The sequence below is a fragment of the Notamacropus eugenii genome, chromosome 1, assembly GCF_028372415.1.
Source record: "Notamacropus eugenii isolate mMacEug1 chromosome 1, mMacEug1.pri_v2, whole genome shotgun sequence".
In the NCBI taxonomy this organism is placed as follows: domain Eukaryota; kingdom Metazoa; phylum Chordata; class Mammalia; order Diprotodontia; family Macropodidae; genus Notamacropus; species Notamacropus eugenii.
Window position 1 is genome coordinate 382128879 of NC_092872.1, and position 25028 is coordinate 382153906.

Below are 25028 nucleotides of genomic sequence, written 5' to 3' on the forward strand. Positions count from 1 at the left end.
AAAATGAACTCTGGCATTTTCCATTTTCAGGTCACTTACAGCTCTGATATTCTCTGTTCTAAAGTCTCTTTCACCTGTGATATTCTGTGTTCATTGATTTTGCCCAGGTGCCTGCTGTGACAGAGTTGTTTTTTGCTTTCTAACCCTGTCTAGGGTTCACAGGCTATGAAGCACACTAGACCACTTGTTGTAGCAAGTGCTGACCATTATGACATCCCATGCATGATTGTGACCTCTCCCCATTCAAATGTCCTGCTAGCCTCATTGCTTATAATAATAACTTTACTCTTATGGAAAAAGAAGGAAGAATCACCCCTCTTAGAAATCCCTGGCAAATGGCTATCCAATTTCCATTTAAAGATCTCCTGACAGGAGAACCAACTACGCATCAAACGTATTCTGTTTTGTTACAGCTTAAGAAAAATGATCAGAGTCCTACAATGCCAGATCACAGGTCACTGTACAGGGGCTCTGGTATTGCCATTCTAAGTATCATTCTAACACTTAACCAAAATGGTTTTATATTCCCGGTAGGGAGAAGATATTAAAAAGGACAGATGGTTCTGTAGACTTAGCAAACCCACTTCCTTTGTTCTGTTCCTATTGTGACTATTTTATTCTAGATCCACACAGACTGTTGGAATATCCTCCAAAAAGAGCTTCCTTCCTCCTTTTCTCTTCACTCCACCCTTTGAGCCACGGCAAGAGTTATCTTATGTAGAACTTGTGTCATGTCATTTCTCAGCTCAAGATGACACCCCTTTGCCTACAAAATAAAGTCCAATCCTTCTTGAATGCCAGTTTGGCATTCAAGGCCCTCCACAATCTGACATCAATCAACATTTATTTTAAGTAACTACTCTGTTTCAGGTACTGGGAATACAAAAAAAAAAAAAGCAAATGCAACATTATTTGCCCTCTGAGAGCTTATTTTTTATAGATTAAAGACATGTACTCATGAAAAACACTGTATAAACAGAGTACAAAATGCCAGGTAATTTGAAGAAGAACAGCTTGGGGATCAGGAAGGGAGTCATGTAGGAGATGACGCTTGAGCTTTGAAGAGGACTGGGGATTCTAAAGGGCAGAGATGAGGAGGGAGGGCATTCAAGGCATTGAGTAGCAGCCAGTGCAAATGCACAAAGAGGGGAGATGGACTGTCATGTACAAGGAACATTGATAAGGACAGTTTGGCTGAATTAGAGAAAGTGCATGAAAGGGAGTAATGTATGATAAGTCTAGAAAGGTTGTAGGGGACTTTAAGTGCCAGACAGATGAATTTGTATTTAATCTTAAAGGTAGCAGAAAGAGCCACTGTAGTTACTTTAGCAAGGAAGTGACATAATCACACCTGAGCTTTAAGAATATCACTTTGACATTCATGCAGAGGATGGAGTGGGGAAAGGAAAACTGACGGTAGGGACAGTAATTGTAACGCATTTCAATACTCCAGAAGAAAAGTGTTAAGGGAAAAGTGGCCACATGAATGCGAAAAAGGGGGATGACTATAAGAGATGCTGTGGAAGCACAATTCATGAAACTTGGCAACTGATTGGATATATTGGGTGAGATGAGGAGTCAAGTATGACTCCAAGGCTGTAAACCTTTCATTACTGGAAAGATGGGGCTTCCCTGGAGAGAAGAAATAGGGATATTCAGAAGAGGAGCAGACTTAGGGGAAAGATAATTGCTGTTTTAGGACATGTTGAGTTTACAATGCCTAACATATCTAGTTCAAAATATCTAAAAATCAGTTGGGATTGGTTGGGGAGAAAGGAGATAAGCACTATAATGCCTACTATGTACCGAGCACTGTACTAAGCAGTTATTTTTACAAATATTTTCTTATTTGATCCCCTCAATGACCCTGCAAGGTAGGTTGCCAACTGTATTATTATCCCCATCTTATAACTAAGGAAAATGAGACACAGAGAGGTTAAGTGACTCAACCAAAGGTCACATAACTGATAAATATCTGAGGCCAGATTTTATGGGACTGGACCAAGAGAAAGACTGCATTCCAGTTTTTCTAGATGTATAGATCTGGGAATCCCCTGTGTAAAGGTGAACATTGAACTGATGGCAGTGGGTGAGTTACTACAGAGCGAAAAGAGAAGGGCCCAGGATAGTACTTCAGAGTATTTATAAAGTTATAGGGCATAATATAGGTAATAATCCAGCAAAGAAGGCCATCATGCATTTAGGAAAAGAATCTATATTATGGATCTATAAACATTTTTTAAATAAAAAACATGTTGAGAATTCCCAAAGAGCAAAGTATCCAAGAAGACAGGCAGTTAAGAGTGTCAGCTGTTACAGGGAGGTTAAGAAGGATCAGGATTGAAAAGGGGGCTTCAGTTATGGCAATTAAGTGATCATTGATAACTTTGGAGAGAAAAGTTTCAATAGAGTTGTTGGGTCAGAAGCCAGATTACAGTGTCTTTAAAAGAGAATGAGAAGAGAGGAAATGAAAGCAATGATTGTAGACTTTTTTGTTTTCTAGAAGTTGAGCTGTGAAATGAAAAAACAATACAATAGACTGGGTCCAGTGAGGTGTCTTTCCCCCCTTTTTAAGAATAAATGCAATATTAGGGAAGGCATTAGGAAAGAAATCAGTAGAGAGGTGAGAGGGAAATGATGATCGTAGGTGCCACGCTTGACAGAAGACATGAGAGAAAATGGGATGAAGAGTTTAAATAGAAGAGTTAGCCTTGGTGAGAAGGTAAAACTATCAAAGAGTGAAATAAAGGAAGAGATAGTAGAGGACATAGTGAAGGAGTTTTGAGATGTAAGGGAGATGAAAATAAGGAGCTCACTAGTGAATGGCCTCTGTTGTTTCAATAGAGTATGAGACCAAGTCCTCTGCTAAGAACGTGAGAGAAAGGTGCTGTGGGAAATATGAGGAGAAAAGAACTGCCTTGTTATAGTAAGAGCCCAGTGGAGGTAGTCAACACTGTTCTGAAACTTCCTTCAGCAGGATTCAGTAATATACAAAGAGGAGCAGAAGAGGCAGGAGGTAGAAATACTCTAGAGTTAGAGTTTTGCAAAGCATGAGTGATAAAAGGCCATGTGGACAAGGGATTTGAGAGTAGAGAGTAGTATCATGTTGAATTGATTAGGTATAGGTTCAAGACTACAAAAGGAAGTCTATGAAGTCCCGAAAAAGAATGCAATGCTGGAAAGTGCTGAGAGGTGAAAGAAATGAACTTTTCATAATTAGAACAAAAAAAATGAATTTTGGAATGGTAAAGCATAGGAAAAGATGAGAATTATAAAGCCTAAGAAAAAATATAAATCATAGAAAATTATTGTTGAATCAATTAATTTCTGAATTCTTTATCATGAAAATAGAAAACTTGGGGGTGAAGGTGAGATCGTAAATGTGACCATCTCTCTAGGTGATGAAGGAACAAAGGAGAAGGTCATGGGAATTTAAGGGACTGAAAAAACAAGAACCCAAGGTGATGCAGGAAGCATCAACATATATGCTATAAAATATTTAAAGTAAAATATTTAAGTAAAATGTCACCTTACTTTTGCAACCTTTCATGTGTTCTGTTTTCTAGCCAAACTAATCTACTCATCTCCCCCAAATACACACCGCACTTTTCCACCACTACACCTTCATCCCCTATCCTCCCTTTGAAATCTTCCTCCAAAACTCAGTTTAAATTCTACATTTTTCAGAAATCTGTCCCTGCTTCCCTTGGTCAAAAATATTTTCTTCAATCAGTTCACTTATAAAATTTTTAGCCTGCCTATCTTCATTTTCATTAATCTGTTCTGAATTAGTTATTATTTTAGCTATTGTATAGTGTGGAATAAAATACTCAAATTAATCTGTGATGTTTCATTTGGTCAATCCCTCAGTTGAAGAAGATCCTGTTCCATCTATTCCTGTCCATCATGTATGTGGCTGTCATTCATGTCCTTCCATAAATTCACCACAGGAGATCTACCCAGTAGGAATTTCCCTTAACATCATGAAGATATCAGTGGATCACTCGGGCTGTGCAACTATTATCCTTTGCCCCATTTCCAGCCCATTTTTTCTTCCCATCATGCATTTCACTAATAACATCTTTTACTACTATTGTTCAAAGTTCTTCATTTGTTATATCATAACCTATTCACACCCACTATGAGCTTCTCCATTGCCTTCTATGTAATATTCATTTTCAGTTCTTCTGAGTAGTGGTAGTAGTAGCAATGATATTAAATCTTTACAGATGGTATTCCCCTACTAAACCAAGCTCCTTAAGAACAGGGATAGTGTCTTTTCTCCTTTGTGCCTCTTATAGTGCTTACCACATTGTTCTGTACCTTTATTTAAGCAATAGTTGTTGATTGACTGACAGATGTGTCCCAGCTGAAATGATCTGAGATCACACTATAGCACACAGGAGGTCTCAGAGGTATATATGGTTCAAGGCATAGTACAATTGGAAGACCTATGGCCTAGAACTGCCAAAGAAACAGAGCCCTAAATCCATCAGAAGGGGTGAGGACTATAGAATGGTTAAAGCATCTAGAATCTAATATAGGAGAGCTACTAGAATTTGGGTCTTAATACAGTAGACCTAGCACATACCGGTTCTTCTCTGGTTCCTCATAATACTTTGGTTTCCACATCTGTAAGTGGGAATCATGATCCTTCTTTTCTTGTTTCTGTCTTGAAAGGACTTCAGAAAGATTAATGAACAAATATCTCTAAAAACACTTGGAGTTCCTGAGAAACAGGGACAGTGAAGGACAAGGTATGGTGTCCATATGCTGCCCATATGCTGCCCATCTGTGCCCAGGTATTGACTAGTGGATTACAGCTAAGAATATAGTTATCTAGAAATGAACATCTTAGACTTTCTATGCTTGAGTAATCAAGCAATCAGTCAATGTGTCCAGACAGTCCTAGGCACCATCAGTGATATGAAAGTCATAGAATGTTAGCACTAGAGAGAATCTCAGAGATCAGTTAGTCTAACCATTTAATTTTGTAGAGTAAGAAACTGAATTCCAGAAAAGTGAAATTATTTGCCCAAGGTCTCTTCACTAATTAGTGGCACAGCCAGCACAAAGATGAAGTTATGAATTCAAACCTAAAGGCTTTTCCCTTTAAACCACACTTTATTTTCAAGTTTACAATGTGGTCCCTGACCTCAAGGAGCTAAGAATCTAGCAGCAGAGACAAGATAGATGTAAGAAACAGCATCAAACAATACAAAACAGTACAAAATTCAGGGTTAAATTGCATCATGCTAAAGGAATTCAGAGATCTCTAAAAAATGGAATAATCTGAGGATGGTTCTGGAGGTAGAAGGACTCAAAGGATGGAGAAAGAAGAAACTACCTTTGAGAAAACAGAGCAATATGAGCAAAAGCACAAAAGGGGGAAAGATGAGATGGACTTTTTTGTGGAACTGTGCAGAGACTGGGTAATGATTAGTATTGGAAAGTAGTAAATGAGAAACTTAGATAGGACAGCATAGGCCTGATATACAGTCTTAAATGCCAGGTAGGACAGTTTTGACTTGAGATATCTAAGGAAACTGAATGTTCTTGAATACTATAAATAAGGGATCTTCTAAACACCACCATATTCAAATAGGCAGCTAGGTGGTACAGTAGATAGAGCACCAGTACAGGAATCAGGAGGACCTGAGTTCAATTCTTACCTCAATCATTTGACATTCACTAGCTGTGTGACCTTGGGCAAGTCACTTAACGCCATCTCATCCTGGGTCATCTCCAATCATCCTGATGAATATCTGGTCACTGGATTCAGATGGCCCTGGAGGAGAAATGAGGCTGGTGACCTGCACAGCCCTCCCTCATTCAAAAAAAAAAAATCAAGTGCATATCATGTCATTATTTCTCTGATGGCATGGTCTTCTTTGCCAACAAAAGATGAACACACAATATTCAAATAACCAGCCTGGCACAAGGGGTGGGGAAACAAAACCCATTCCGTTTGTATGGTTCATAGTACAATGAGGTACACAGTGAGCAGAGGAGTTAGAAAAAAATGAAGGGCCAATATGATATAGTGGCACTAGAATTGAATTTAGAAGATCTGAGTTCAGGTATCAGCTGTGTGATCCTGAGAGGTTTCATCACTTCTCTGAGCTTCTATTTCTTGATCTATAACATTATAACGCTACCAATTTTGTGGGAGTCTTGTAAGAATCAAATGAGATAATGTATGTCAAAGCACCTTTAAAATGTAAAGAATTATATAAAGCCAATTCAGATGATACTGATGATAATGATGTATAATTGGGTGGATGGGGTGAGAAGCTCTAGGCAATGATGATGTCCACACATTTTAAGGGTCATCAGAAAATCAGAAAGCCATGTGACAAGCAGTCAGTCAGTAAACATTTATTAAGCACCTACTATGCGTCAAACACCGTGCTAAGCACTGAGAATACAAAAAGAAGCAAAAGACAGCCTCTACCCTCAAAAAGTTCATGATCTGATTAATAATAATAAGTAAAATTTATATAATGCTTACTATGTGTCAGTCACTGTACTAAGAGCTTTACAAATATGATCTTATTTGATCCTTTTAACTACCCTGCGGGTTAGATGCTATTATCCTCATTTCATAGCTGAGGAAACTGAGACAAACAGAAGTTAAGTGACTTGTCCAAATTGTGCAGCCATAAGTATCCAAGGCTAAACTTGAACTGGACCTTACTCTGGCACAGCACCTAGCTGCCTCACAATAAGCTAATATGGACAAATAAGCTATAAAGAATAAACACACATACATATATATGTATATATGTATACATATGAATATATAAGAATAAGCAGTAAATAATTAAGAGAAGAAAGGCATTACAGTTAGGATAGGGTGGAAAAGGTTGGACCCTTAAGGAAGATAGGGAACCCAGTAAGAGGAGATGAGGAGGGCCAGTGTTCAGGGATGAGAGACAGCCAGAGGAAAGTCCAGACTTGAGATATGGGCTGTCTTGTTCATGGAGTAGCCAGGAGACCAGTGGCACTGGATTGAAGAGTATGTGTTGGGGAGTCAGTACAAGAACAATGGTAATGGAGATAGCCTTTGAAGAACTTTGAATGCCAAGAAGACAAAAAAAAAAAAATGCAGCAGATGACTGACTCTTGAAAAGTGTGTCCTCTGCTACTATGTTCATTATTACCCCAACAAAGAAGTCCAAGTGGTTGGATTGTGAGGGCAGAAAGTCAGAAATAAGTCACAGCCTTGAACTGAGCCCCAATATCTCTCTCTTTTGCAAAGGGCTGCCTGAAGCCAGGTCACGGGGACAGAGAGAAGTTGGACTTTCACTGCCGCTACTGGAGTAGGATCAAACTGTGCTGCTAATGCTGAGCTTGTCCTTGGAGGAGGGACAGGGAAAGCATGAGGGGCCTTGTTGCAAGGGGAAAATAGTATAGTAGTGTGGATTTGATGTTGCTGGATAGCCTTCCTTGTCTATTAGTGTTCTTTTGTGTTGCATGCATCCCTGGGGACATCTTACATGTTAGACTGTGATGTAAGTAACCTGAGGTCTTGAGCACAGAAAGCACCAGAGAGTTGCTTTGCAGCATGAATCTGTCAGAATGTGAGTAAAAGCTATGGCTTAGACAGTATTCTTTCTCCCCTGGGAAATATCTGAAGTCTCAGGACCCTGATGTAGCCCTTCTTAATCTTCTTCCCATGATTATTGTTCCTATCTTTCAACATGTAGAGGACCCACTCCTTTAATTTCATCTTCCAACATTCAGTCATGGGTGATTTCTTCACAGTCCAAAGGCCAGAGAGGGGTAACAAGTAAACAAGGTGATTCTAATTCATTCATCTGTATAGCAGCCATGTGAAATAAGTAGATGAGAGGTCATTGTGTCCATTTTACAGATGCAAAAGCTGAGACTTAGGGAGACTAAGGGCCCAGGTTCACAAAGTGAATCAGTGGCAACGTCAGGACTTACAACCCAGGTCACTAGTGTTCTTCCCACTACACCATGCCATCTTATTAACTCAGCATGAAGACAGCATAATCACTTGCCCTCAGATAGGTCCTGGGATGTCAATGGAGAAAATACCCTCATTTACCTCATGTTTGTCATGAACCTCACCCCTCCATCCTTCCCTCAGTCTTACCATTATGCATTTTAAGTGAGAACACATATTGTTGACAGCCAAAGTAGGCAAAGTGTTACAGATGGTCCCTCAGGCAGCAACTATCCCATCAAAGGAGTTATACTCAACTATTCCTCAGACAAACCCCATACTGACTCCTGGCACCTCAAACAGGAAGCCCAAGGTGAAGTTTTCATTTTTTATGCCTAGAGTTGGCAGATACTAGAGAAGTGAAGGTAAACATCTTACTTAGCCTAAGAAGGATGGAGCTAAGGAGAAATCCCTGATCCCCATCCATCTAGTCCATCACAGGGACAGACCAAGAAGGCTCTGGACCTGATAGATGGAGACTGTGCAATTTAAGAAAATGGAATGCTTAGTGCAACTTTGTACCTCTCTCTAGACTGTAACTTTACTGACATGCCACACACTTCCTTATCATGAATTGTTTCCTTTTCCAATTAATCAAATGACAAGCACATATTTTTTTTAATCTCTAAAAGGCAATCTGGTGTGTTTGGGGGAAAATTCATCTTCTGGTGGCAGAAAACCCAAGTCCAGGCTCTGACACTTATCTATGAAACAAAGAACAAATCCTCTTACCTCTCTTATTCTCTTTCCTCATGTATTAGAGGAGATGGTGTGATTTGATTTAATTCACCAATTATTTATTAAGTCTATGCTATGAGCAGAATATTGTGTTCCTTACTGCAAGTAATGCAGCATTTAGAAAAAAATGAGTGATCCTTGCCTTCATTGAACTTTCATTATGGGGGTTGTGGCACATAAACATAATTATATTACAAAATGAAACATGATGAATCCATTGTAAAGGTGTAAACCATGTGGTATGTTTGGATTAAGCATCAGTTAGTGATTCGGTGGAGGAGGATAAGCTTCCTGGAAGAAGAAGCAAGAAGATGGGTAGAAATTCAACATGCAGTATGGAGGGTAGCATTCCAGAAGAGTAGACAGTGTAAGCAAGGGCCTACAGGTGGAAACAGTAATAGGTCCAGTTGATATAAGTAGTCTAGCTTGTCTGGAACCTAGAGAAAATAATATGGGGTAAGGTATACATATATGCGGGAGGCAATGTAGACATGTATATATATATATATATATGTGTGTGTGTGTATATATATATGATATATATATATATGTATGTATCATAATATGAGATAAAGTTGCGTGACGCTAGATTGTGGACCGCTTTGAATGCTAATCTGTATTTTAACCTTACTCAGTAGGCAACAAGCAACAATAAAATGATGTGGAACAAAGGTGTTAACTAGCCAAATCTATTCATAGAGATGATTGTTCTGGTAACTCTTCTGGAAAGGATTGGAACAGGAAGAGCCTGGAGATGAGAAGACCTATTAGAAGGTTGTTGTACTAGTTTTAGCCAGAGGTACTAAGGACTCTCTCCTCTCTAGGGTAGTAACAGTGAAAAAAATAGAGGAGGGACAAGTGTGATAACTCTTATGATAGATCCAAAAGATATGGCAATTGTATGGAAATGTGAGGGAGAAGGTAGGATAATTTCAAGTTTTCAAATATGAGAGGTGAGTAAGTGCTGATACCACTGATATAAAGCCCTAAGAAAGAAAAGGTTTTGAGGAAAAGATAATAAGCTCAGTTTGGGATGTGTTGAACTTGTGCTACCAGGCAGAGCATATTTGTCCTATGATGCACTTGAGTTGCTAGTATGCAGCCTCCTCTAAAGGTCAGAGCTGGAGATGTAGATGTTGTGGTCATCTGCATAGAGATGACGGAGTACTTTGTTCCCCAAACAATACATGTTGCTGACGGTCTGTATTGGGCTATCAGGCAGAAAGTCAGGATAGTTGATTGCTACTGGGAGATCTACCCTAAATTCAGTATTATGTCCTTGGGCAAGGCAGTTCTTTTCTTTGAGACTGATTTCACTATCAAAAGGGGTGAGGAGGGAGAAGAATTGGACAAGCTTAAATATTCTCTAAATACCCATTTAGTTCTGTTATTTAAAATCCCAGTTCTGAGATTTCTGGTTTAATGTTCTAAAATCACTTCTAGTCTTGAAAAAGGCTGTGCTTCTGAATGAGTGGTTTATAGAAACGGAGATATGATCAAAGGCTGCCGAATTCATCTTTCTCCCCACTTGGTTTTCTCTTCTTCAGGTACGGTTTGAAGGCTTGACTGGAAATGTACAATTTAATGAGAAAGGGCGACGGACCAACTACACCCTCCATGTGATAGAAATGAAACACGACGGCATTCGGAAGGTAAGGAACATTATATTTCTGGGTCCCCCAGGAGAGAACTGGGCCTCTAACCAAAGATTTCTCTTCCCCTTGCTGCTGTGACTCTGGGAGGCAATGTGGTTTTCTTAAAGCAGTCCATGACTGGAAGTCAGGAGACCTGGATTCCATGCCCTGACTTGCTATCTGAAGATCTTTGGACAAGATGTATTTAGTCTCAACTTTGCCATCTATAAAACTGGATACATGTGAAGATCAAATTGTCTGAGAAAGTTTTCTTCAAGCAATAAAATTATATACATAGACAAAAGATCATTATTGTTGAGTGATTATAATATTCTTCAATTCAAGAGAAGTATTTTCCCAGAAATTTAACTTGTCTTTCCATGTGGAGGAGGATAGGTGCTCTCATTTGTTATTCAGATATTTTGAAATGCATCATGTATATAAAGCTCTTTGCAAACCTTCAGTGTTACCATGACAGTTTTTGCTATTGTTATCGTTACTGCTGCGTTTGAATCCTTGTATGAGGCAATGTGGGCACAAACTTTTGATACCTTAAAAGATCTATGATATTATAGATGTGATTATCCTACACTGATGCCGATTATAATTCTTCATGCTTGTGTATTTCTTTTGCTGCTTTGGACAAAAACCAAACCCAATTTCAGAGTTAGAAGGGCTCTGTGAAGCTATATAGTTCATCCTACATGTGAAACAAGACTTGCTTCTACACCATGCCTGACAAATAGTTGTCTAGTATTGGCTTAAAGACCTTCAATGAAGGGAAGACACGACCTTTCAGTGTAGCCCACCACACATTTAGATAGCTGTTCTTTTCTTTTGAACTTTTTTTCAATTAATAAGCGTTTATTTTTCTTCCTCTCCCTTCACTTTCCCCCCAAGTTGAAAAGGAAGAAGAAAAATATCCTTGTAACAAATATGCATCATCAGGCAAAAGAAACTTCTTCATTGGCCCTGTCTAAAAATGTGCTTCTCATTCTACATCTTGATAGCTCTCATTGTTAAATTGTTTTTGTTTTTGTTGTTTTCTTGCATCAGGACCATGAATAATCCCTTGAAACTTTTACCCATTGCGATAGCATCCTTTGGATTCAAGGATAACAAATGCAATTCATTTTTCCATGGCAGCCTTTTATATACCTGAAGATAGCAGCCATATCCACCCAAGTCTTTTCTTCTTCAGAATAAGCATTTCCAGTTCCCTTAACCCTTCCTCCCAATGGCATGATTTAGTTAAATGACCTTTTCCTATCCCAGTTGCCCTGTTCTCGATGGTCTCAATTTTATTAATGTCTTTATTACAACGTGGTGCTCAGAGTTGCACATGCTGCTTCAGATGTGATTTTATCAATGCATAGTGTGGTGGGATTATTGTCTCCCAAGTCCTGGTCACTTTGTATCATTCCAGCCTTCTTACCTCCTATTCACCAACACTTCCTCCTGTGACATTGGCTGTACTTGTTTTCCTCACACAAATTACTCTCTGTTTTCAGATTCCAGGCATTTTCACTGGCCATCCTCCAAGCCTGGAACATTCCCTCCTCATCCCCACCTCTTGGCTTTTCCCTAGCTTCCTTCAAATACCTTTGTTTACCTTTTCAGTGCTAGTGCCTTCTGCCTATTTATTAACCCCAATTTACCCTGTGTAACTTGTTTGTATTTAAATGTTTTCATATTGCCTCACTCATTGAGCTCCTTGAGAGCAGGGACTGTCTTTTGCCCAGGACTTAGCTCATGCCTGGAACATAGTTGATGTTTAATAAGTATTTATTGACTGACTATCAATACAACCTAAGATCATATTAGCTTTGGCTTCTATATCATACTATTGACTGTTACTGAGCTAGAAGTCTATGAAAACACAGATCTCTTTTTTTTTCCTCAACCCAGCCTTTGTTTAGCCATCTCCCTCAACCCCATCCCCACCCTCACCCTCCACCCCTCCGCGTACTTGTGAAGTTATTTTTGGACACAAATCAGAACTTGTATATTTATTCCTATTACATTTCATCTTATTAAATTTGGCCAATCTTCTAACATATCAGAATCTCTGAATTTTGATTCTGGCATCAAACACATGAGCTCTACCTCCTAGCTTTATATCATCTGCACATTTGATAAGCATGCCATCTATTTATAGTTCTTGGAGATCATAAGCTTAGGGTTGGAAGAAACCTTTGAAATCATATAGTTCAACACCCCCATTTTACAAATGAGCAAACTAAGACTTGGAGAGATTGTGACTTGGCCAAATTGACATAAGGGGTAACTAACGATGGCAGAATCTAGACGCCAGTCCTCTTTATATGGCACCATGTTACCACACCATTTAGATATGCTTTTATCCAGATTATCTATAAAAATGGTAAACAGCAGAGATGCCTGGGGCCTTTCACTCGAAACCTTTTTCCAAACTGATATCAGCCCCAATTATACTTTGGACCCAGTTATTCAGCCACTTTTGAATCCAACTGTACCATCATTGAGCCCATATCTTTCCATCTTGTCCACAAGTGGCATGATAAACCAGTCTAGTAACTCTCTCAGAAAAGGAAATAACTGTTAGAACTCATTTTTATGAAGGCAGACTGGTTCTTTGTGATCCCTGTTCCCTTTACAAGATATTCATTAATCATTGATTTCAGAATTTTGTCTGCAGTCAGTCAAAATTCACTGGCCTATCATGCACAGTACAATTTTCTCACCCTTTCTAGAAATCTGGACAATATTTGCCCATCTTCCAACATTTGGCATCTTTTCTATTCTCAATAATCTTTCAAAAATCAGTAGCAGTGGCACAATAAAGACCTTTCTTTTACTGACCCAGGATGTAGTTTTAGGAGCTTAGTAACTCATATTCCTAAAGGGCAGGTACTTATTCTCTCCTGAATATTGGGTTTCAGCTTCCTATTAGCCATGTCTATTCTTTGCAATGTAAAAATTATACTTCTTGTATAAACAACAGAAGCAGAACCAGGGTTCAGGACTGCTACCTTCTGTCCACGATGGTCTGGTGATAGAGTGGATAGACTGGTGGGCCTTCATTGAAGAAGACCTGAGTTTTAAATCCAGTCTCAGATACTTACTAGTTGTGTGATCCTGGGCATGTCACTTAACTCCTGTTTGCCTCAGTTTCCTAATCTATAAAATGAGCTAGAGAAGGAAAGGACAAACCACTCCAGTATCTTTACCAAGAAAACCCCAAATGGGGCCACAAGGAGTCAGACATGACTGAATAACAAGTCCTCTCAAACAGTAATTCTGTCCCTTCCTATGATGTCCACTTCTTTTTCCCAATATAGTTTAAAATTTCTTGTTTTTGTCGTTAGGATTCCTTGCCAGCTTCAGCTCGTTCTGAACTTTAGAGTGGCTAATACTCTTATTACCAGACTGTAGGATTTTTTAAAATTTATTCTTCATTACCTGCTTTTAACTTCTGTCTTCTATACATGCTTCTTTCATCTTAAACAAAGAGCTCCCAGTGTACCCATACCCATCTCTTGAAACAATTCTTTTTCTCTTTATGAGAATTTTTCTATTTGTTTCCTCATATATTTTTGAGAATGCTCCATATCTCTTGGGTTAGCATTCCATATAGAAGTTTAATGCATGGTTTCCCTTTTGTGATCTCCATAAATTACATAATAGTGCTATCCCTCCCTATCTCGTATTTATTTGCATTTTCTTTATGTATTTTCTATACATACATATATATGTATATATGTATATGTATTTGCTGTCTTCCCTTGTTAAAATATAAGCTACCTGAGAGGAGGGATTGTTTCATTCTTTGTATTTGTGTCCCCAGCACCTAGCACGATGTCTGGCACACAGTAGGTGCTTAATTAAAGGCTTCTTGACCAAGGGATTGATTCTTATATATCCTTTCTATTAACCTTTTGAAATCTCCTTTCCTCAAATTTAGATTCCATATCACTTGAAATATATTCTCCCCAAATCTAAGACACATCATCTGCTGGCTCATTTTTCTGATTTTGATCTCTGCACTTAGCTGGTCTGGTTTTCTGTTGTCAGACTCACAGTCTACCATCAATCCCATATTGGAAGTATTTCCATCTTAATAGAATGGGAGGCTGCCTATAAGCTATGTTGAGCCATAAAAGTAGGGGGTGAGGGGATAATAAAAAAAAATGCAATCATTTCTATCACTGTTGAAATCAAATACAATCAGGTAATCAAATAGTACAGTGCTGATACTCAATAAATGTTTGTTATATGACTGGCTGACCTCTTATCTATACTACTGTAAAAGCCTCCTAATCATTCTCTTTGAATCCATTCTCTTTCCCTTCCAGTCTAGCTTGTTCTTTTTCCCACAGTAATAATCATAATATGAGAATATTAATCTCTTGTTTAAAAACCTTCAGTGACTTCTCTTGCTGACAGAATACAATCCAGATTCCTAACACTGGCATTGAAGACCTGCCACAGTCTTTTCACCATCAGTAGGGTATATAGGAAGAATTGTCACAGGGAAGAAGCATGAATTTGTTTTGCCTAGTCTCAAAAAGCAGAATTAGAAACAAGGTATGAAAGTCACAAGGTGACAGATATCAGCTTACTGTATGGAAGAACTTTCTAACAATTCATAGGAATAGCATTTCAGAACTGGAAAGGAACTTAGCTTGTCTAGTCTAACCCCTTTATTTGACAAATGAGGAAACTGAAGATAAGAGCTATTAAATGACTTATCCCTATAATTACATAGGTAGCTCACATACATTCAGAACTCAAACCCAGGTCTCTGGATTCTAATTCCAGTGTTCTCACCACTGCACTGTAATACCTGTCTTCAAACTTATGAGAGATAACGAGCTTTCTATTACTGGAATCGTTCAAGTAGAGGTAGGGTAACCACTTGGGCACATTTGATAGGTTACTTGTGATTCCGCTAGGCATTGGACTTGATAACTGCAAGTCCCCATCCAATCCTGAACTGAGTCTTTCTTAAGTGTCAAGTAGAGAGCCACCTTTAAGTGACCTTCACAATAGGAAGCACTTAAGACAACTGCAGAGACTCAAGCTGGCCTTGTCTACGAATGATGATGGCTGGGAATTGGTCCAAATATGAGGTCACTTGTCCTCAGCCCTCCCTCCTCAGGCATGGGGCTAAAAGGAATGCTTCTTCTTTTCATTAAATGCCAGAGTCAGTGGTCCCAAGGAAATAATGCAAGCCACTCAATTCTCTAGCATCCCAGAAGAGTCATTAGGTGGCCATGGCAAATCTGCCAAAGTTCCACAAAGATAGAGCTTCTATAATGGATGGAATCTGTGTCTGTCATCTGAAAGTCTAGCTTATTATGGAGAGGCTCATCATCAGAAAAGCTGACCACCGTATGATACACCCTAGATTTGCAGAGATTCATTTCAGGTAATGTTGTAACCTTAGGGAGGCCATTTCTCAGTTTCCTCATCCAGAAAATAGGAAAAAAGATTTATACTGCCAACCCCACATAGTTGTGAGGAAAGTGCTTTATAAAGTTGAAGATGTATATATGTGTGTGTGTGTGTGTGTTTGTATCACATATATGTGTGTATGTATCTATATATGTGTGTCTTTGTCATTATCATCATTTTCCAGGTGAAAATAACAATTCCTTCCCTACTCATTTTACAGATCAGTTTTGCGAATCAAATAAGATACTGTCTATTAAAATGCTATATAAAGGCTAAGGTATTTTATAAAAAAAGATAGTAGAACATCCTAATTGTATTCTTTACTATCTTCTCATTAACAGATTGGTTACTGGAATGAAGATGACAAGTTTGTTCCTGCAGCCACTGATGCCCAGGCTGGTGGTGATAACTCTAGCGTCCAGAACAGAACATATATTGTCACAACCATCCTAGTGAGTACCTAGGCTTAGAGCAGTCAGTCAATAAGCATTTATTAAGTACCTACTGTGTGCCAAATATTGTGCTAAGTGCTGGGGGTATGGAGAAAGGCAAAAGACAAAGGCAAAAAAAGTCTCTACTCTCAAGGAGCTCACAGTCCAATGGGAGAGACAGCAATGCAAACAATTATGTACAGATAGGATACACATAGGATAAAATAAAGACAGCCAGCAGAGGAAATTCAATAGCCTTTAGGGAGATCAGGAAATGTTTCTTGGAGAAGGTAAGATTTTAGCTGAGATTTGAAAGAAGTTAGTCTGGCTGTGGCTTAGGTCCGGATTGAGGTTAAGCTTCAGTGTAGTAGGAAAAAACACTGGACTTGCTGGCAGATCTGGGGTCATTTACCAGTTCAGCAACCACATATGTGACCTTGAACAAATTGATTGGAAGTTCATAAGATTTGAAGCTGGAAGTGATTTTAGAAATCACCTAGTTCAACCCCCTCACTTCATAAATGAGAAAACTGAGACCCAGGGAAACAAAATGACTTAATTCATACTATACAGGTGGTAAACAGCAGGCCAGGACACCCACCCAGAGCATATGATGTCAAATCTAATTTCCTTTGCTTTATACCACACTGTCTCATCTGGACCTTAGTTTGCTTACTTATAAAATAGGAATATTAATGATTGCCTGCCTCACAGGATATCATGAGAGCAAATGAGATAAAGAACAGGAAATTACTTCATAAAACATCAAAATTTTTATTGTTTAGCCATAAAATCATTTCTCTCTCTTTCTCCCCTTTTCCAGGAAGACCCTTATGTGATGCTAAAAAAGAATGCCAACCAGTTTGAGGGCAATGACCGCTATGAGGGCTACTGTGTGGAGCTAGCAGCTGAGATCGCCAAACATGTAGGTTACTCTTATCGGCTGGAGATAGTGAGCGATGGAAAGTATGGTGCCCGAGACCCTGACACAAAGGCATGGAATGGCATGGTGGGGGAACTGGTCTATGGGGTAAGTTCACCAAAGAGTTGGGTCAGTTTGAAGTCAGTGGGTGAAACAAGGGTTTAGACGAAAGTAGTTGGTACCTTCTAAGAATTATGGGCCCCTACTACCTACTGGTAGGGGGCCCGTGGCCCAACTTCTCAGCTTGTATAACCAATCACCATATTCCTGAATTATTGTAAAGCAGAATGGTATTGTAAAAAAGAATATTGGCTTTGGGGCCAAAAGACTTGGCTTTAGATCTCACCTCTGATACTTACTACCTGTGTGCCCTTGGGCGAGTCACTTAATCACTATGAGTCTCAGTTTCCTCATTTGTAAAATAATGGGGTTTAACTAGATGACTTTGAGGTCCCCCCAACTCTAGAGCCACAAACACTCATGATAGAAAAATCAATTAATTAATCAATTAATGCCAACAGCTCAGTCTAACAATATCACTTTTGATGTGACCCCAGGCAAATCCCTTTCTCTTGTTTAGCTCAGTTTCCTCATCTGTAAAATGAGGCTAACTCCCCATACTACTTCCTTCATAGAATTGCCATGAGAATCAAGTGAAATAATGGATGCAAAGAGCTTTATAATCATAAGACCTTATCTACATACAGAATAATCATTATTTGTAAACATGCTCATTGCCTTATTCATAGAGTAAGGACAACTCAAGAGTCTTTTAGTTATAATCCAATGGGACAATGCGTGTCCAGCACTACAGTTCTCAAAGAATATGTATGTTGGCTGTTCCTGAGAGTCCAGCTCTGAAGTGGATAAAGTAGAGAAAGCACCAGGCTTGGATTGGACTGACAGAGGTTCAAATTTCCACCCTGCCACTTTCTGCTTGAAACTTTTTGCCTTTCCTGGGCCTCTTCCCTCACCAGTAAAATTATGGGGAAGCAGGCTGGATGATATGATCTGTGTGGTTTCTCCAGTTTCAGCACTTTGCTCTGTGTTCTAAGTTTTCCCACGACTCTGATATTTTGTAATTTGTGTTTGTAAAACTAATCAGGACTGCTGGGAAGCATATGTTAAGGAAAAAAAGTTACTCCATTCACATCTGGCTCCTGAAAGACATTTAGCAAAAAATGACCTGCTTTAAAAGAGATAAGCTGATGTATCCGTTCAATTGAAACATCATTTTAATTGTCCAGTTAAAGTCTGCTTACCTAAAATGAGATCTCTTTGAAAGTTAAAGAATCTGTAGGCATACACTGTATAGTCTACATGAAAATGAGTCAGAAGTTTAAATAAGTGAAAATCATAATTTGCATTTGTATTGCACAGTGAGGTTTTCAAAGCACTTTGCTCTCCACAACCCCAGGAGATAGATAGGGCAACTATTGTTATCTCTACTTTCTGGATGAGGAAACAGACACAGAGAAAAGTGAATTAACTTGCCTATGGTCACAACAGCGAGTGGGTGTATCAGACTGCAGGAGCATTGTGCTTCCCCCTCTCTAACAAAAGCTTCATTTCTCTTTCATGATATCCTTCCTTCAACAATGGATGAGTCACTACAGTCATCAGTTTGAGTTTTTTCATAGGGGACTAAGAGAGGTAAACTGAGAATAACATAAGGTGGTTGGGAGGGAAGCATTTTGTAAAACCTTGAAATGTGAACTTGGATGTGAACTGCTGTAACCTCAGTTTCGTAAAAGTCATATTTAGAGAAGAGGTGGGGAAAATTCAGTTTTTTCCTAAAACAATATAGTAACTTTAACAAAGGAATAGAATTCAAATTATGTTGACTCACTGTATTTCTCAGGCAGTGGATAATAGGCAGATCAAACATAGCAAGGCTCTCCACTACCCCCAACATCTGTCAGCACATCTGGGCCATTGTCTTGGTGTACTGGTATAGCAGAATGAAGCTGACAGAATGGAATAGAGACATATGGTCAGGGCTCTTGTTTTGAAAGCTGGTATTGTGACATCTGGCTATGGATATCCTTTTGGGTTTCTGAGCCAACAGAGTTGTGGAATACCCTATGGTAGCAATTCATTACCCTTTTTTGTGATATAGAGGCCTTTGGCAATATAATGAAACCTATGACCCCTTTCCAGAATATTGTTTTTAAATGCATAAAATAAAATACATGGGATTTACAAAAGAAAAAATTATATTGATATATAGTTATCAAAAAAATTTAAAACAAATTTATCATTGACCCCAAGTTAAGACCCTTTGCTCTTTGGGAACCTGGTTTGGGGGGCTAGCTCCTGTGTTTTTTAAAGGAATTAGGTTCTGCTTTCTGAACAGAAACTCTATTTTCATCAAAGAGGAAAGGAATGTGAGAGTTAAAGGTCAGAGGATTTTTTAACAATCAGAATGGTCCAATGATGATAACGGTCATCCTTACATGGTCATGAGCAACCCATCATTGGAAGTCTTCAGATAGGGACTGGATGACCACTTTGCCAGGGATATCATAGAGGGTATTCCTATTTAGGTCTGGGTTTGACCTTCTGAGCTCCTTTCCAATTCTAGGATTCTAATATTCCATTGGATGAGCCATTATCATCCTCTTTCTCTGAGCCCTATTGCCAACAATAACAATAGCAATGAGATTTCCTTAAGTGAGTGGAAAACGTGAATATGATATGAATATGATAGCCATTAGTGCTTTCATATTCCCCAGTAATCATAACTTGCTCAAATCCCCATAGAACATAGCAAGGAAAGAACTGGCACCTGGGCAGACCCTTCCAAAGTACTTGTTAGCCTCTGTCCTGTGGGAATTTTAAAAATATTGGAAACTCAGTTTACCCAGTCCTTCTCTTATCTGGACTTTCATCTCACTTGAACTATTTTTCCATGTGAGTTTTCTTGACCTACAAAGAGCTTTCTCTGCCTTCCTTTAAGGCTGAAGACTTCTTTTCCAAGTACTTCTGGCAAAAGTTATCGCGGGGCGTTTTCTCCCACACAGCTATCTCCCCTAATATACCTTTGCAGGTCCTTCCAAATGCAAGGGAAAGGGGTTGAGATTCAGCTCTGGGCTTCTGGATGATCAGTGAGTGCCTGGTCCCAAGTCATTTCCATAATGAGCTTGCCTACTTTTTATAGCAGTTTTAATTTAATAATGAGTGCTTTCCGGTTCACAAAGCACTTTTCTCCCAACATCAGCAAAAGTAGGTAATGTGATGATTTCCTTCATATCTTCCTAGTACAAATATCCTGATCCTCATTTTACAGATGAGGAAACTGAGGCTCAGGGAAATAATATGACTTGCCTAATGTAATATAACTCATGGATAGAAAGAATTAGAATCACTTGTTTCGCTGTCATGAGTTGTACAGAGGAAATAGTATTACCATCAGTAATGACCTGGGAATAGGAAATTCTCAGTGTATTCACTTTAGCCAACCCCTTATGATGCCTCATCTCTGCAGTCTATCCCCCACCTACTTTGCATAGTTTCCCTTCATAAATGCTCATTCTCAGAACTTGGTATCCATCTTCCACTTGCATTAAGCATTCACACAGGTTGTTCCTCAAGCCTACAATGCATTCCCTCTTCATCTCTGACTTATAAAAATGTTGTCTTTTTTCAGGGTTTTACACAATTACTGCCTTCTTCATGAAGCCCTCTCTCACCCACCCCCACCTCCTCTGGTTGTTGGTAGTGATCTCTCCCTAGTCAGCTTTTCTTACTATATACTTTTGTAACTGTTTTTACTCCTGTCCTGAGTAGAAAATGTTCTTCTTGAGAGCAGGGACTCTTTCATTTTATTCTTTGTGTCTTTAGTTTCTATCACAGTGACTTACACATAGGATATGCTTAATCAATGTTTGTTGCATTGGACCCCCTCAGAGTGATGAGAAGAGTTAAAAAAAAGACATGAGGCTTAAATGAATATGTTATGCAGATGTCATTTCTGTCAAGCTTAATTTTTTCCTCATTCATACAGAACTTGGAGTAATGGAAAGAGATGTCTAGGAATCAGAAGAATTAGGTTCTAGGTCTGACTATTCCACTAACTTCTTGTCTGACCTTTGACAGGCTATATAACCTCTCTGAGCCCACTTTCCTCATCAATAAAATGACGTTCTATTACATGACTTCTAAGGTCCTTTCCAGTTATTCTGTATTTCTGTATATCAAAATTAAGTTGGTATTTGTTTTATTTTTCTAAATTTTATAAAATTTTTTATTTTGTATATCAATTTTATTTGTAAATGTATTCCTTTACCTCTCCCTTACCCTGAGAATAATTTCTTGTAACAAGGAATAAAAAAGAAAAGAAAAAAGAAATTATTTTAATAAAACTAACATGCCCAACAACTTGGTCTGGCAGTATTTGGAATGTTCTGTGCATATAGTGTCCCACTTCAGCAAAAAAAAACACAAAGGAAATGCATTTTTTATCTTTTTTTGCTACAAATCTTGGTAATTGTAATTATACAATATTATTATGAGATTATTTTTTTTTCTGTTTCCATTTGTATTGTAGCACTCATGTATGTTGTTTTACTGGTTATACTTACTTTACTTCATATGACTTCCCATGCTTCTCTGTATACTTCATGTTCATCTTTTCTTATGGCTCATTAATATGCCATTACATTCTTATACCACAATTAGTATATCCAGTGTTTAATTGATGGATATCAACTTTGATTAAAGTTCTTTATGTCTTCAGAAAAAGGCAGTAGGGTATAGATGTTACAGGATGACTTTCTTACACCCACTTTTCCATAAGATAAGAAAAAAATTTTCTAAAGTCTATAGAGTAGGCTGCTTTACGCACAAACAGTGAGTTCCCCATCATTGAAAGTATTCCAAAAGAAGCTGGATGACCACCTGTCAGAGATACAACATGAGACTCCTACCTGGGATGGAAAATTGGACCCACTGGATCCTAAGGTTCCAAACCTGAGATTCCATGAGTTATAAACATAACAGTGGAGACAAGGAGGAAAACCAAGTTTGAGAGACCTCCTCACTCCAATTAAATCTATGTTTCCTTTTCTTCCAGAGAGCAGATGTGGCTGTGGCTCCCTTGACTATCACCTTGGTCCGGGAGGAAGTCATCGACTTTTCTAAGCCTTTCATGAGTTTGGGTATCTCCATCATGATCAAGAAGCCCCAGAAGTCCAAGCCAGGGGTTTTCTCCTTCCTGGATCCCCTGGCCTATGAAATTTGGATGTGTATAGTGTTTGCTTACATTGGTGTGAGCGTTGTCCTCTTTTTGGTCAGTCGCTTCAGCCCCTATGAGTGGCATAGTGAAGAATTTGAGGAAGGACGTGACCCAGCAACCAGTGACCAGTCCAATGAGTTTGGAATCTTCAACAGCCTCTGGTTCTCTCTGGGAGCCTTCATGCAGCAAGGCTGTGACATTTCACCCAGGTTGGTAATCTTTTCTCCGTCCTTTTGCTCTTCTTCCCTATCAATCCTTTGATGAAAGGCCTGGAAATGATTTTCTCTCATTCAGTGTTCTAGATTGGGTTTTGTTTTGTTTTGTTGTTTTGTTTTACCATGTAAATTTCTCAGCTGAAACTTTCATTCAGTTCTCAGTTAGACATGAGGATTATCCACAGCATAATTTTCATGTTGATCCCATTGCTGGGCCACCTCACCTTGATGACCTCAAGGAGTGCAAACAGAATATCGTGTTCACAGAAGTCAAATATAACAAAGAAAGCAAAGCTTCCACCTACAAATTCATATTTTATAATCCATATTTTCATATTCCAAAACTGTGTAAAGGATGGGGAAATGGCATAATGTAGCTTTATATTCTTTACTTTAATTGGTCGTCCTATGAGGCAGGAAGCACAAGGGTTTTTTTGGTTGATTGGTTGGTTGGATATTTTGGTATTTGTTTTATAGATTTGATCATGGAAATCCACAATGGGGAAGTGACTTCCTTAAGGTCACTCAGAAAGTCAGTATCAGGGCCAGGATTGGAGCCCAGGTGTCTTGCCTGATTCAGTCCAGTAGTGGAGAGAAGCCTGACTTGGGAGTCAGTAAATCTTGATTCAACTCCCAGCTGTTCCAATAACTCAGTGTGTGACCTTGACCAAATCACTGTCCTTTTACAGACCTCATTTAATAATAATATTAATAACTAGCATTTGTGTAGTACTTCAATATTTACAGAGTAGGTACTGGATTGATCCTTAGAGTAATCCATTAAGGAAGATGCTGTTATTATCCCCATTTTACAGATAAGGAAACTGAAACTGGGAGAGACTATTCTCAGGGTTACACAGCTGGTAAGTCTGAGGCAAGATTCAGGCTTAGATCTTCCTGACTCAGAGCTAGGCATTCTCTCCACTGCATGATCAAGCGGCTTTCAAATGGCTGATCTCATAACATCCCCTCTATCTCTAACATTCTTTGATACTGGGGAAAGAGAACTGCTTCTGAAGTCAGAGGACCTGCTTCAAATCCCAGCTCTGCCAATCAATGCCAGTGTGACCTTAGAAAAGTCACTTAACATCTCTTGACATTAGTGTCTTCACAAACAAAATAATTGGAGATTGGACTTAATAACCTCTTCGGTACTATGGCCTCATGGACAGAATAGTGTATCTGGGGCTAGGAGGACCAGGATTCAGATCCTGTGTCTGATACTACCTTTGTGACCCCCGATTCGCTTCTCTGAGCCTCAGTAAGGAGGGTAGTGATTGTCATACATGGCCTCTGAGGTTCCTTTCCGCTCTGGATTTACTATCCTTTGTTTTTTTTTTTTTAACTCTTTAGTCAGGACCCCATAATCCAATAATTCTATGGTATCAGGTGCCTTCCAGATCTAATGTTTTTTGTTCAGTGTTGTTCAAAGGTACCTTGCAGGCTTATTATACAGCCAGTGCAGGGACACTATCTCAAGAAAGTTCCCGTAAAAAACTGAATTTCACTCAGCCTATACACATTAAACAAACATTAACAGTGCTAATGCCAGCTCTTTCAAACTCGTGTTTTCAAGGCGCCAGAAGAAAAAAGGGAAAAAAAAACAACTTTCTGAACCTCTGCCTACTCTAATTTTGGAGAATTTCTCCCTCAATTAAACTGTTCAAGCCTTGAACTTTCAGAGCAAGCCAAGGAGAAAGCAATTTGATTTCTCCCTTGCTGCTGGCCAGAACTGCTGACTGAAACAAGGAGAACAATGCTTTCAGATTCTTATTCAGGAATACTTTTATCCTTCTCCACCACACTTATTTTAATACCTCTAGGAGTTTCTGAAAGTTCTGCCCTCTCCCCCTTTGTAAGAGTCTGTGACTTAATACAATAGTTCAGGCTTTGAGTTCCATCCATTTGGAGCTAAGAATTAAACTTGAAGCATAAATAAGCATTTAGTTGGAAAATCTGGTAAGACTGTCTGAGTCTGCTGTCTATGATCTGTGCTATAGGGACCCCATCAAGTTGAGGGCAGGCTGAAGCAGCTATTATCACAGAAATTTAGAACTAACCTAGCTCCCTGCCTCCAGATGGATAAAGTATTCATATCCCCATTTTGAAGATGATATGGCTGAAGGCCATTAAGTAAGTGAATGGTAGAAAAAACAGAATTTAGCTTCACTTATCTCTTTGTTTAATGATTTTTTCCCCACTTCACCACACTGTCTCTTTACAAACATCATTCACTTGATTCCTCTTAAGTGTTCATTTGCAAGCTAATACAGGCAGATAGATAATTAGATGATAGATAATAGAAAGGAAGGGAGGAGGACTGAAAGGTAGGAAGGAATAGGGAGAGAGAATCAAGGAGAGTGGAGGGAAGAAGGAAGGAAGGAAGGAAGGAAGGAAGGAAGGAAGGAAGGAAGGAAGGAAGGAAGGAAGGAAGGAAGAGAGGG

The 25028-nt window shown here is 38.9% G+C and overlaps 1 protein-coding gene across 11 annotated transcripts in view; it reads left to right on the top strand.

The window, feature by feature from the left end:
* The window catches only part of GRIA1 (glutamate ionotropic receptor AMPA type subunit 1), a 345686-nt gene that overhangs the window by 210815 nt on the left and 109843 nt on the right, over window positions 1-25028 (top strand). For all 11 annotated transcript variants that reach the window (XR_011971948.1, XM_072630785.1, XM_072630786.1 and 8 more), the window contains exons 8-11: window positions 10258-10362; window positions 16122-16232; window positions 17035-17241; window positions 22208-22578. Coding sequence is in view for 10 of the 11 variants with exons in the window: in XM_072630785.1 (XP_072486886.1) it covers window positions 10258-10362; window positions 16122-16232; window positions 17035-17241; window positions 22208-22578 (794 nt within the window). In the remaining variant the exon portion in view is untranslated. The remainder of the gene's footprint in view (window positions 1-10257; window positions 10363-16121; window positions 16233-17034; window positions 17242-22207; window positions 22579-25028) is intronic.